The 14,990-nt window shown below is 35.2% G+C and overlaps 1 protein-coding gene across 1 annotated transcript in view; it reads right to left on the reverse strand.

Annotated features, from left to right (window-relative positions):
- Positions 1–8,084: 8,084 nt before the first annotated feature.
- RAB18 (RAB18, member RAS oncogene family) overlaps positions 8,085–14,990 on the reverse strand; it is a 39,554-nt gene continuing 32,648 nt past the window's right edge. Inside the window, exons 4-7 of the mRNA XM_072825596.1 lie at positions 14,546–14,618; positions 13,209–13,327; positions 13,070–13,136; positions 8,085–9,807 (exon numbers count right to left, since the gene is read on the reverse strand). Of these exons, the coding sequence (XP_072681697.1) occupies positions 9,632–9,807; positions 13,070–13,136; positions 13,209–13,327; positions 14,546–14,618 (435 nt within the window). The 3' untranslated portion in view covers positions 8,085–9,631. The remainder of the gene's footprint in view (positions 9,808–13,069; positions 13,137–13,208; positions 13,328–14,545; positions 14,619–14,990) is intronic.

The following is a 14,990-nucleotide window of genomic DNA, read 5'->3' on the forward strand; positions in this document are numbered from 1 at the left end:
AAACCTCAAAGTCAAGCATCTCTCTGACATCGCCTATCTTTCTAGCTCACTTGCCTTGGTGTATCTATTCCAAGATATTGATCTCTTTAGGAATGCCCATCCTTTGATTCTACCTTTTTTTTCCCCTGTCAATAATTATTCATTGGCCTCACCAATTAAAAGACCAATGACTACTCTAGCTTAGGAGATATACCCAAGCACATGTCTAAGAACAGTTTAAAAATAAAGAAATTGAACAAATCTTAATAGTGAAGGCAGTGAAAAACACTCTCATATTTCCGCAGATCTATGCAAAATGGGGAAAAGATAGATGCCTTTAATGGATAAAAGGGGAGAAAAAGGAAGTCTAAAACAACCAGGTAAAGATTCAATAGAGGCCAGAGCCCATCTACCTGCGGGTACACAGAGAAAGCCCCAGGCAGCACTGAGTATAGTAGAGGTGGGAGAAAGAAGAGAACCAGACATTATACACAAGGGACCCTTTTGGCAATAACATGTTCCATATCGGGACGCCTGGGTGGCTCCGCAGTTGAGCATCTGCCTTTGGCTTAGGGCGTGATCCTGGAGTCCCTGGATCGAGTCCCACATCGGGCTCCCTCTGCCTGTCTCTGCCTCTCTCTGCATCTCTCATGAATACATAAATAAAAATAAAATCTTAAAAAAAAAAAGTTCCGTATCTTTATTGTGATAATTATACAAGGGTATATATCTATTAAAACTAATTAAACTATGATCCTAAAATGAGTGCATTTTATATTATATAAAATATACTTGAATAAAGTTTTTTTTTAAAGATTTATTTATTTATTTATGATAGACATAGAGAGAGAGAGAGAGGCAGAGACACAGGAGGAGGGAGAAGCAGGCTCCACGCTGGGAGCCCGACATGGGACCCGATCCCGGAACTCCAGGATCGCGCCCTGGGCCAAAGGCAGGCGCTAAACCGCTGAGCCACCCAGGGATCCCTTGAATAAAGTTTTTAAAATTGACTTAGTAACTTATCATCCAGAGAAACGAAACATACATTCACTGTTCATTCATGGGCCACTGGCTGAACAGACTGTACAATCCACAGGAGGACTTGCAACCGTAACAAAAAAAAAAAAAAAAAAAAAAAAAATTGAGGAAGAGCTCCATGGACCAATGATATATGGAATTTCTTTAGGTTACATTGTTAAGTAAAAAAAAAAGAAAATTCAAAAGAAGTATATATAGTATGCTACCTTTTCTGTAAGAAATGGGGGAAAAAAGAACATTGCATAATTTTGGCAAAAAGAAACACAGGGGGAATAAACAAGAATTTGGTGATAATGACTATATATGGGAAGGGCATGAGATCAGGATGACATCAATAGAGTGGGAAAAATCAAATAAAAGGGATGAAAAAAGTAAGCCCTAAAGTTGAATACAAATAGGAGCAAAGTAACTCAAATAGATGAAACCATAAACCATAGAGAAAAAGTATTCAAGTAGTATGAGCACGTGACTGTATGTCCATAGTAAAATTACAAAAAGAGTGCTAATGAAGCTTTACATTCTCTGAGCCAGTTTCATTGGTAGTTCTATTGGTATTGTGACACCAATCATCCTCTGAGTGATTTAGTTGTATTTCTATTACTATAAAGTGAGTTGTGCAAGAAGTAAGTGTAAACAGACAAGTTTATAAATGTACATGGTTATGCTATTTGGTACTACAAGATTTATTAGTGTTGCGTTACAGAAAACTTAGATGTCAGTTGTGTTTAACCTAAAATAGGTGGTACGATTGTGACATGTGGGAATACTTAACTAGCTTAAAATTCCTAGTGAGGAAAATATGGCTAAAGGAACATGAATCTAAAAAGAACAAATGTCTTTTGGCAGGAGGCTATACTATTTCCTGACACAGCTAGGTGAATGCTTGGAGCTCCTGTGGTGTGTGTAGACTTCAGAGTGCCAAGGCACACGGGATGTTATGTAGCTGGAGGTGAGGCCTGCTGTCAATATCCAGGCCTTGGCAAGAGAGAGAATTTGGCAGTATTCTGAACAGGTACCGTATCCACATTTATCTACTCTATCCTAAAAATCACTGTATCATTTATTTCCAGCTCACTGTTCTATAGTTTGCCTGTTTGAAAGAACATAGAGACAAAATGCTTGCAAAACAAAAAAGGAAAATTATACATGTAACGAGAAACTAACTAGGAAAATAATTTTTAAATGAGTATGTCCAATTTTGTTCCAGAAAATCTTTAAACCTCAAAAGAAAAAAAAAAATGTACTGTTTTCTCTCTGGGAACTATAAAACCAGATTTAAAGAACAGAAAAACTGAGCCAGTTAATAACCAGGATATGCTAATAGTAACAGCTAACACTTATCAAAGCACACTTTGTCAAGCTTTATACCCCCCTTATTCATTTAATGCTTACAACCTGACAAAGTTGTGGAGACTATTACCCCATTTTCTCTTTTCTTTTTTTTTAGAGAGAAAGAGAGAGAGAAAGAGAACACACTGTGGGGGAAGCAACGGGAGAGAATCCCAAGCAGAATCCACACGTAGTGTAGAGCCCAATGTGGGGCTTGATCTCACATTCCTGAGATCACGACCTGAGCCGAAATCAAGAATCAGATGCTTAACAAACTGAGCCACCCAGGCATTCCATCCCATTTTCAGTATGAAGAAACTGAGACCCAAAAAGTTTAAGTAACTGAGCTGGAATATGAGCTTAACCAGTATGCTACACTGACTTCTAGGAAAAGCAATGAACAATTTCCCTTTTTAAATTAAGTATTTCAGCATGTACAAAAAGACAGTATCTTCCCAATTTTTTTGAATCTTACAAAACATGAAGTTATCGACAACAGAAATAAAGAAATAACAGCCCTGTCTCACTATTACTACATTAGAAATTGGGGAATCTCAGGAGAGCTTGACCCATGGAAACCCATGAAGAGCTACAGCCTGGCCCTGGAGACAGCTAGGAGATCTGGGCACTACTAGCCAAGGAGCAGCGCATGAGTGGCCTCCATGAGGCTGGGATTAACAACTGGTGTTAAATGGGAGGCATCCTTTAACCACTTTGTCAGGGCACAGATTCAAAGTACCAAAACAAAGGATGCCTGTGTGGCTCAGCGGCTCAGCGGTTCAGTATCTGCCTTGGGTTCAGGGCATGATCCCAGGATCCTGGAATCAAGTCCTGCTTTGAGCTCCCTGCAGGGAGTCTGCCTCTCTGTCTCTCATGAATAAATAAAATCTTTAAAAAAAAAAGTATCAAAACAAAATGAGATGCCTGCAGTTTCCTCTAAAGAAATGTATATTTTAAAATAAATTTCATTTTTGTTATTTTACCTAAAAAAACAAACTAGTTCAAACCAAAGTAACAAACTGATTAGGCACCTGTATAGACAGAAAAGCAACTACATAGAATCTGAAATAAGAAAATCAATTCTATTCACACTAATGAAAAAAGAATTCCTGAGAATAACTTTTAAGAAAGTTCAGGACCTATGCAAAGAAAACTATCAGTTTTTAAAATGGTAAAAAATCTGAACAGACCAAAGAGATACCCCATTTTTCTTAATGGCAGTCTTAACAATTAATCAGTTTTCTCACAGTATAGAAATATGTGATTCCAATTAGATTGCCAGTTTTAAAACACTGATGAAAAGGATTAAATTTTTGGTTTAAAATGTTTTAATTATGCAGTATTTCAAACAAATCCAAAAGAGAAATTACTAATTGGGAGAAGACTTTGGCAATATATATTAATGGTTAAGGATTAGTATCTCTAGTACATTTTAGAAAAAAACTCCATTAAAAAAAACACAAAAAGGAAAAATGGACAAAGGATAAAGTGATCTTTAAGACTCATATGTAAAAAACAAATTGAAAAAAAGTGAGAAAGGACTCGCCTTACCAGCCAAAAACATAGAGAGCCACTAACATCAAAACTATTGTATCACCAGGCCCCTGAGACAGTCTGATGAAAGCTGCAGAGCCTTTCTAAGAATGTTTTTTAAAGCATAAAACAATACACACATGATTAAAGAAAACCAATTACACTGAAATACATTACCTTCCTAGACTAAAAAATTCTAAAATAGAAGGCCGAAAAAGATTGCGGTACTTACAGGAATTTAATCTAGCACAAAAGTGGTACTTCAGCTCAGAGGGGAAAATAAAATATATTTAATGTGTAGTGTAGGCACACTGGATATCCATACGGAGAAGAGGAAGATGGCTCCCTATCTTGTAACATAAGCAAAAGTAATTCTAAGTTATGAGTGGTTCAAAAAGAAAAAAAGAAAATGACATCTCTGAAGAGACTAAGACTGCATGTACAATCTGAGAGTTGGGGAACCCAGAGGTATAAAAGAAAAAAATAAATAAATAAAAAACTTGTATGAGAAACCACAGCATCATCAGAGTGAAAAGACAAACACAGATCAGAAAAAATTCTTAGAACAGACACATAGGTTAATATCTGTACTTACAAAGAGCTTATATAAAACCACAAAAACTGACAGAAAAATTGGCAAAGAATATGAATAATCATTTAAAAAAAGAGCAACTCCAAATGGCACACAAATATGAAAAACTACAGGGAATGCAAACTAAATTAAGTTACACCTTGCAAATATGAAGTAATAAAAATTAAAATTTGAGAACACTTCCTGTGGCTGATGGGGAATGCTAGTGGAAATGTTCATTGTCACAATTTTTGGTAAGCCTTCTATAAAATATATCAAAACTAACAAAAAACACATTTTCTTTGACCCATGGATCCAACTCTTACATACTTTCTACAGAATATTTACTGCAGTACCATCTGCAAAGGCAAAAAATGGAAACAGTATGAATGCCCACCACTATAAGAATGGTTAAATAAACTGTGGCAATCCGTACCCCCCACCACGGAATATTAATACTGCACAATTGCTAAAATAGATGTTAGATGCATATAAATTGGTTTGGAAGGATCTTCACAATCTATTGACAGGTAAGAAAGGAAACAGGAGGTAAATATACAGATGATCCCATTTTTTGTATAACTATATATATATATATATATATATATATATATATATATATATGAATATGTGCATTTTATTTTGGAGGCAACTATCCGAGGCACAGAGAAATGCAAAAAGGGGATTCATGTAGGTTCTAACACTGATTACCTCGGGAGGACAGAGGTAAGAGTTGAGTATTCATGTGACAGAGCGAACTAAATTGAAAGACATAAATCAAGAGGTCCTTAAAATCATATGTATGAATTCAACTCATTTATTTATTTATTTATATATATATATATATATATATATATATATATATATATATATATATATACACCTATGAAGAAATATATGAAAGTCACCTCACTAAAATATGTTATTTAAGAGTAATGGCTTTTCAAGTGATAGTTTTACTTTTTTCTTCTCTATACAAATAAATACCAACATATTGAACTTGATGTACAAAGAGCCCCTACAATAACACATATACATTTGGTTGCAAGAAAAAAGAAAATCCAACTCAAACTGGCTTAAGCAAAAATGGAATTTATTGGCTCACATAAGTAAAAAGTCCACAAGTAGGGCTGATTTCAGATCCAACTTGATCTAGACTTTCCAGATTGCCTCTGGGCTCCAACTTAGACTCTCTCTCATTTTTTTGGTACAGCCCCGAGGCTGGCTCTTTTGTATTAGAAAAACTTGCAGCAAGTTATGAGGGTCAATCTTCGTACCACACTATCTCCAAGAAGGTGTCCTCTTGCAGCCAGCCATTCCTAAGGAAGCCTCAACCAAGTATCTTGTATCAAAGCAGACTGAACTGGGTCAGGTCCCTATCCCTGAACCATTTATTTTGGGGGTGAAGGAAGAGAGAGTTAGTAGCGCTGATTAAATGTAACCAAGCAAACTCTACCTATAGAGCTGGGGATGTGACAATCCCATCTGAACCACATGCATGATGGGAGGAAGTTGGTTATCCAAAGAAAACATGAGTGCAAGTGAATGCTAGATGGGCAAACACAACATACATAAGAATTAAAACAATACAAATATCTAATAAGATATTGAAAGTGCCCAATCTCACTAGTAATGAAAGAAATAAAAATAAAATTACATTTACCAGGTTAATTTAAAAAAGAAAAAGTCCTGTTTGTGAGAGATGGGGGGGGGGGGGGTACAGAGCTAAGAATACGTGCTCACACGATTCCAAATGTGTAACACAACAGCTCTAAGAGGCTCCTCAGCAAATTTTATACTACACTCAAACAACATGAATTTCTAAATATGAAACAAAAAGCTAACAACAAATAGAAAATTTAAAGCACCAAAAGAAGTTGACTCCTTTATTTTTGTTTTTAAATCCAAACTGATCAGATGTTCCCATTCAGGAAAAAAAAAATCATCCAAGATCCCTGGGTAAATCTGTACTTATATTCCTTAGCTCTAATTCTTGACGTAGCCTATTTCTTTCTATCCACTTCTTTGAACAATCTTAGACAAAACCCAGGATGGAGTCTCTAGTAAATTACCCCTGGCATAGCTGGGATCAGAACTGGGATAAATGTCTTCAGGAAACTGATTAAATGCTTTTCCCCTCATCCTAACCAGATAAAAACCTTCCAAAATATAATTAGTGAAATGGAACCCAAGATATAAAAGCATAATACTTAAATATTGAGAAGAACTATAATCTAGCATTCCAGTTTACTTGAAAATCAGAATAACTATACATTAAACTGTGTTTAAAGATATTATGGTTGTGAGGTAGGTCTGTGCCATCCCACAGAAATAGTAGTAGTAATCAAGATTATTTTATGAGCTATGAGGTCAGTTCCATACTTGTACAGAATCACATATATTTCTTGAGTATGTAAAGTACAACGAATCAAAATCAAGTTCAATCCCACTGCATTCAATTAGAAAGTCAACACCAAGTGTGCACCTGTATATATGACAATTAAGTACCTGAAATGAAACATTCCCACAGATTTCAATTTTGAGCAAAAGACTGTTCCCAGATTTAATTTCTTTTCTCAGGTCCAATTACAAAGTAAAGGTCCCATACATCTCCTGATTTTGTATCTTTCCTAAGTCAGGTATTTTCATTCCAATCCAAGAAGGAAAAAGAACTAAGAGACCACCCACTACTACCTTTATAGCCAAGAAATCTGAACTACTTCTTTAACACATAACAAAAAATGGCTTAAAAAAATTAAAAAATAAAAATAAAGGAAATCCTTTAATCCTGTGTTAAATCAAAAAGCTAGGAACTAGCCATAGCAAAAGGAACAGCGGTTGAGAGTATGGACTTATGAAAAATGCTTTCACTTGAATCCAGCTCCATTACTGATTAAGCTATGTGGTCCTTGGGGAGTTACCTAAACAAAGCTATGTTTCATTATCCTCATCTTTAAAATGGGCATAATAGGCATACCAACCAATCTCTTAAGGTTGCTGTGAGGTTTAATGAAATAATCTAGCAATTAGACCATCACCTGGCATCAAGGAAGCTTTCAATAAATGTTAACTATTACTCTTAATATAAATTGAGTATTTATTTATCTGTTTAGGTCTGTGTATCAGTACTCCTAGAATTCAAAACACTATATTCTAATTGTTCTAATTTGACCATCTCCAAAAGGCACTTTTAAACTACTTCAAATGATCTGGAAATAATTAATAAAATCCTCAGCTATTTAAATGACTAATTTTAGATATCATAACTACTTCACTTAGAAAACCTCCACTATGAAATAAGCTTGCAACAAAATAGTAGAGTGAAAGCCATATAATAGAATCTGAGTGACGCTCTATTCAGAATGTTCCTTACCCATGAGAGCAACAGGGAAATGTAGAATACTTCCTGCACAAATGCATCTAGGGAAAGCAGGCTATATTTATTTCAAAAACTATAAAAGGTTACAATATAAATCTATCAAACAAAATTAGTTTTAAAAGTAAGTGACTCATATGTATCCAAATTTTGACCGAATCAACACAACAATCCAATGCACACAAAAAGATTATTATATACTTCAAAGAGCAAAAAGCAATAAACAGAAATAAATGTCTTATCAATTCAGACACTATATAAATATACAAATCTACAGCTTTAATGTAACACAAATTATAAGTACATCTGTTAGCTACTTTTCTCCAACAATAAAGGAGTAAATGTTTATATTTAGTAAATACATATATAATGTATAAAACCTTTAATCACATGTAATGTAGTTTCACAGGTGTGAACCAAGTAGAATGTAAGGTTGTCTTACGTGAAGATGTACATTTCAGAAAGAACCCCAACTTGAAGTCAATCCACTATCACAAGTTATTGCATCATTTGCAACTGTACAGAAATTAGTATCAGACATCTTACTGAGGAGTATAAGGGTAACCTGGCTAAAAGGACAAATAACTTATTTGGGGGCTTAATATAGCAGGTATCAATGTAAATTAAATAACATATGAGTGAAAAAAAAAAGCAGTGTATAATAGCAAGAGGTTAGAAAACTGAATACTGTGGAAAAGATTTATTAGTCTGTACAAGTTGGTTTTGATAAACTATTGGCTACTTGTTACAGTAAATTACCAAGATGTCCATTGCAACAATATTTTCCAACACACATCAAAATCTGGAAACAATAGGTCTTTCTCAAATTGTCATTTAGTGTTCTTTTCCCAACCCTCAAAACACAGAGATAGGTTTCTGAATAGCAACTAGCCATTTAGGGAAGTCATGAGATACAGATGTTCATAAACATTATACAAGCTACAAATGAGGTACCCGGACAAACACCACCAGCATTATGGGAGAAGGTGTCGGTTTACATTGGTAAGTACTACACCAGTTACATAAACACACTATTCGCATCCTTCCCAAACCAAAATGGGGGAAAACCTTATTGTCATTCTGCCAAACACCACATAACTAAAAATGCTGCACAAAGGGTCAGAATCCAACGTAGGTAACCAGAGTTAAGACTCCAGTTAAGCAACTGAGCTACTCATTGAAGAAAATTTAAAAGTAAGGCCAAACTTTGTAATATATCAATGCTATTTTAGAAGCATCATCAGAACAGAGATTTAATATAAATTGACCTGGACTGCGGCCTGTCAAGAGAATTTTGTTTAGTACTAAAAGAGAATCGATCAGCAAACATCCTACAAAAGCTGTGTAATCATGCTCAGTGTTATTCCTGAAAGGAAATCTGCCAGGTCTGATGATATCTGAATATCTCCCAGTGGTTCTGGGAGTTCTACATACCAATTAATTCAATAATTGATAGAGGAGTTTTTAAGCAAAGAGGAGACCAAAAGTAGACCTTGTATCAACATATACTAGATAGGTGGATTTTTTTAAATCACATGATAAATGTAAATCATAAAATCAAATGTACTTGTAAAAGTACACCTATTTTATGTTACATAAAAACCTATAGACTGCAAACTATGCATGCTTACCATAACATTTTACCTGGGAAAGCCGATGAGCGGGATTTCTTGCAAGTATTTACTGCCATGATACAAAACAAATATGTGCAAACTGCAAGGTCCCTAAAATAGCAGTTAAAGAGTTTATATACAGAAAGATGTCACTATCTGATCAAATATGCAAGAGATGGAGTTTCCCAGAGTTTATAACATAGAACAGTAACCACCACAGGCCCCTCCTCCAGGGCCTTCTTCCCTGTGTGTCAGTTTGACTCCTTTATTCTGGTTCTCACTTTCCCACAGTCCAGGTGTCTGAATGATCTTTTCAACAAGTTCCTCAAAGGCACACTGTACACCATCACAGGTTTTTGCACTTGCCTCTGAAATTCAAGAAAAATATGTCAGGGTATATTCTTTTCTGGCCATATTCCTATGTTTTTCTGGGAAATTATTATGGTGTAAACATCAGCCAGCAGTATACACAGAGGCAAGTCAGCAATTTCTCCCCACAGTTTAATATTCATGAATTCTGCCCAACTCTCAAAGTTGACCGATTTAAATTCTATCCACAAAAACAGTGGCATATAAGCCCAAGATTTTGTCATAGAATTGCACACTGTAAAGCCCTACAGAAATATTATGCCAAAATTTCTCAGTGAGTAACTAATTTTTTAGTTAGTTCTTAAAATCAACCCCTAAAACAGATTATTCTTCCCATTTCAAAATAAGGAAATTCAGGCTCCAAGTTGAACAATCTGGCCATTCTGTGCCTGCAATCAAGGAGCTCTAGGTGGTTGGATAAATGATACACACCCATGGACACAGGTCTCCTTTAATGTTTATGCTCCCCATGAAACTGATGTGGACACTGAGCCCTACTCCCCAATAGTATCTTTCCCTAGTCATTACCTTTTTCACTATTTGAATGACTCCCTTATTCCTTTATCATAAAACTCCTCTATCTCAGCTCATGACCTAACTTTATGTTGAGAAAAATAGAAATGATCTGACAGGAGCTAACCGATCATATACCACTAAGAGATTCACCAACCTGTCTGCATTTGTAACCATGGGCTCTTGCCTTTGCTCTTATGACAGTACATTAACGGTCCCTGCTGCTATCTAGGAGGATCCTCTTTTCTAACTCCTTGGATCCCATCCCTTCTCATTCACTGAAGAATCTTGTGCCTTCACTACTGGATCACATCAGTCAGCTTAAAAACCTACCAAAATTATTGTCCATCTTACTAATCAATCAAGCAACCAACCACCCCACCCCCCAGCCCACGTGTCCTTCTAGTAGCCACCTGGGTTCTCTGTTTCAAAGCAAAACTGATAATCAAGATTTACCTACAAGTTAGCTACTTAAGCTGTTTCCACTTTCTTACCTCACATGTTTTCTTCAAACTGTAACTGACCCTTGAACAACACCAGTTTGAACTGTGAAGCTCCATTTACACATGGATTTTTTTTCTATACAGTACGGTACTATAAAGGTGTTTTCTCTTCCTTATGATTTTCTTTTTTTTTTCCTTATGATTTTCTTAGTAACATTTTTTTCCAGCTTACTTTATTGTAAGAATATAGTATGTAATACACATAACATACAGAATATGCATTCACTGACTGTTTTATCAGTAAGGTTTCAGGTCAACAATAGGCCATTAGCAATTCAGTTTCGGAGGAGTCAAAAGTTATACACAGGTTTTTGACTGTGAGGAGGGGTCGGCACCCTACCCCCACATTGTTCAAGGGTCAGCTGTACCCTAACTAGGCTTTTGTTCTCATCACTCCGTTGAAACTATTTTCCAAAAAATACCAACATTCTCCGTCCTGTCAAATCCAATGTCCTTATCCTATTCAACATCTAGCATTTGATACAGCTGATCACTTTCTTCCTTTAAATACTTTGTTCACTTGACTTCCAGAACACTGAACACTGTTCATCATATTCCTCCTCTCACCAGCACATCGTTCAGTCTTACTCACTGACCTTTCCACTTTCTGCTGACCTCTAACTGGTGGAGCATCCCAGGCTTCAATCTTCAGCTGTTTTCTACCCAGTTACTCCTATGACCACTATAACTCCATGACTTAAAATACCACCTACATGCTAATGATCAGCATGTCCACTGGTTATCTGAAAAATGATTCATTCTTATATTAAGCAGAATTCTTAATTCCCCACTCCCTTACCCAAACCTGTTCTTACCTCAGCCTTCCACACACAGTTAATGGCAACACAGTCCACCTAGTATGCTCATGCCAAAGACTCAGAGTTACACTTGATTGTTCTCTTTCCTTATCCTCAATACCCAATTTATCAACAGAGCCTGTCACCTTTATCATCCAAATATCTCCTAGATCTGCCATCCTTCCACCATCCACAACTACTCCCAAAGATAAAGGCATCGGCATTATTCATCCGGGCCACTGTAAGAAAATGATGAACCTCTTGCTTCTGCTTCACATGGACCATCTTCTGTACAAACAGGTCTTTTTAAAAGAGTACCAGATCACAAAACTACCCCCTCACTTTTCACACTTAGAATAAAATCCATCTCTTTACCATTCCTTAAAAAGGCCCAACGTGACTTTTTAAATCTTCTCTCCCATCATCACCACCTTTTCCCCCAACATACACTATGCTTCAGCCCACAAGCTTTTTTCCTGCCCCTTAAACACACTAAACTGCTTCCTAGCTCAGGAAATATGTGCTTTCTATTCCTTTCTAAAATTTCCTATTACCTTCCACTTATAGCACCCTGCTTCTATCTATAGATGATGTTCTTTCATTTCCATTTTCTAATGCCTAAAAGATTCTAACACAGTGAAGTAGCTAAATAAGTAATTCCTAAAGCTGGCTTCACACCAGAATCAACTAGGGTGTTTCTATAAACTGTCTTCCAGGCCCAGTTTCAGGCCTGTAACAAGGCTCAAGGAACCTGCAGTGTTAAAAAAAAGTTCTACAGTGATATAGCCTGTCCACTTTTCTAGACAGGGGGTCAACAAACTTTTTCTGTAAAGAGCCAGATGGTAAATATTTTAGGCTTTGAACACCATATGGTTTCTGTTGTAACTACTGAACTCTGCCATCAGGCACAAAGCAGCTATAGACAGCACGTAGATAACTGGGTAGATACGGCTGTGTTTCAGTACAAATGGTGTGGCCAGATCTGACCCCATGCTGTAGTGTGCCAAACCCTATTTTACAATGTTTCTCAAGTACTGATGTGCATACAAATCACAAGAAGATCTTGTTAAAATACAGATTCTAATTCAGAAAAGCTGGACTGGGCCTCAAAATGAAGCATTTCTAACAAACTCCCCAGGTGGTACACCACTGTTGCTGGCACAAGGACCAGCAAAGTACAACCACAGCACTGAGTGCCTGGCTTTGCTGAACGCCGTTATATCCTGAGAGGAAAGATCTGACTGTGTCCTGTACAACTTCACATAATGTGATTTTTTTTTTTTTTAACAAAAGGAAAAATGAACCTGGCTGTATAGTTAGATTTTAGAACACAAAAAAATGATGACCTAAGTACATACATTTTACAGTTTATAAAGAGAAATATATAGCAAAAACTCCATTTTAAAATTTCTCATTAACAATGAAAGGATAAATGCTCACACACCTACCTATAAATAACATGGAATGTTTTCGTGCAAATTTCAGGCCTTCATTTCTATCAACCTCACGATTTTCCTAAAAGATAAATATAAAGATTAAGAAAAGCTACTAAAATGCAGTCAAAATGTCAAGTGTCTGACTTCTTACCTTATCAATTTTATTTCCAACTAGCATGTTTACTATGTCATTTCTCGTGCAGTATGTTTCCAATTCATTTAACCAATTATCCAACTTAACAAAGGTATCTCTTCTTGTGACATCATAAACTGAAATAAGAAGGGTCACTTATTAAATAAGCATTAGAAATAAGAAGCAGTGATATAATATTTCTGATATATGACTGAGAACTAATATTCTATATAGGTGATTATGTTTCTAAGCCTTAAATGCTTAACAATCAGTATCTACTCACCCAGATGAAAGAAACAAGTCTATAAAAAATAATAAACACATACATATACATTCTTCAATTTTAACACACATTGTTAGAGAAATGAGATTATATCCTGTGCAATAATTAAAAATAATTTAAGCAAAACAACTGTTGTTCCCATTCCTAATAGTAAAAATCATTTATCCAAAGACCAAAAAACATTCATATTCAATCTGTGGCAAAATACCAAATTTTTTACATGGATTTAAACATCTATGATCCTGTTAATTTGTTTCTTACAAGGACCAGAATTTCCAACTTTGAAAAAATATGGAAAAAAAAAAAAAGAAAAAATATCTAAGCTTAATGGATAGGATTCTATCTCCCTGTTACCACTTTCATCTTACATGAAACCACATTATAATATAAAAGAGCTTATTAATATAAAAACCTTATTAAAGTGTTTTCTAAACTTAAAGATGCTGAACCAAAATAAGAGTTGCTGTTAATGAAATGAACCCAAACCTCACAAGTTATAATACAAAAAGACAATTCTCTCTAAAATTGATCAGTATTTATTTTAAAAAGTTTCTCTGCCATATTAATAGCAAGTACTTTTCAACACTTTACAGTAAGAATCCCCATTTGGTTTTTAAATTCTGTATGATTACGAATCAACAATGTTAAGTGCTTTGTGATACTTTTTAGGACAATAAAACATTCAACTAAGCAACTAGTAGGCTTCTTCCTTTATAAACACAAAGCAAATATTAATACACTGCTCACTGAAGGTCAGTTTCTGGTTAACACTCTTAAGACAGACCAATGGCATGCAGATTAATCCTCAATCACGTCCTCATCAATATGAGCCTTTAAACCAAGTTAATTAATCTGATCTTTATCTTTTAATTGCTAGACAAAAGACTGAAAATAAATTTTGAAAGTTTAAATAGTCATTAATGTAAAATCAAGCTTACTATAACTTCAAGTTACATAAAGATGCCCCTGAAGAAAAATAAAAATTTACTGACCTTCACAGATTAAGAAAATCAGAAATTGTAATAATAAGACAATAATATTTTTCAAGCATTATCTTAAAGGAAAACCTTACCTAATATAACACCCTGTGCACCTCTATAATAGCTTGGAGTTAATGTTCTGAACCTTTCTTGACCAGCAGTATCCTAAAAGTGACAATCAATTATTATTAAATTTTTAAAAGTATAAATTAAGAGTAGAAAATCAAACATTAAAAAAAAAAGAAAATCAAACATTATTAAAAATATCCATGCACAAGCTGATTTAAAACTTGAAATTTAAATTAGATGTGTTCTCTTACTGACAAGTGTTATTACATAAAATAAAATTAATATTCATCTCTAGAAAAATGCATCTAAGTAAATGGATTTTTTAATTTTTTAAATATTTTTAATTTATTTATTCATGAGAGAGAGAGAGAGAGAGAGAGAGAGAGGCAGAGACACAGGCAGAGAGAGAAGCAGGCTCCATGCAGGAAGCCTGATATGAGACTCGATACCGGGACTCGGGGATGATGC

This window comes from Canis lupus, chromosome 5 (genome assembly GCF_048164855.1).
Source record: "Canis lupus baileyi chromosome 5, mCanLup2.hap1, whole genome shotgun sequence".
Taxonomy (NCBI): Eukaryota; Metazoa; Chordata; class Mammalia; order Carnivora; family Canidae; genus Canis; species Canis lupus.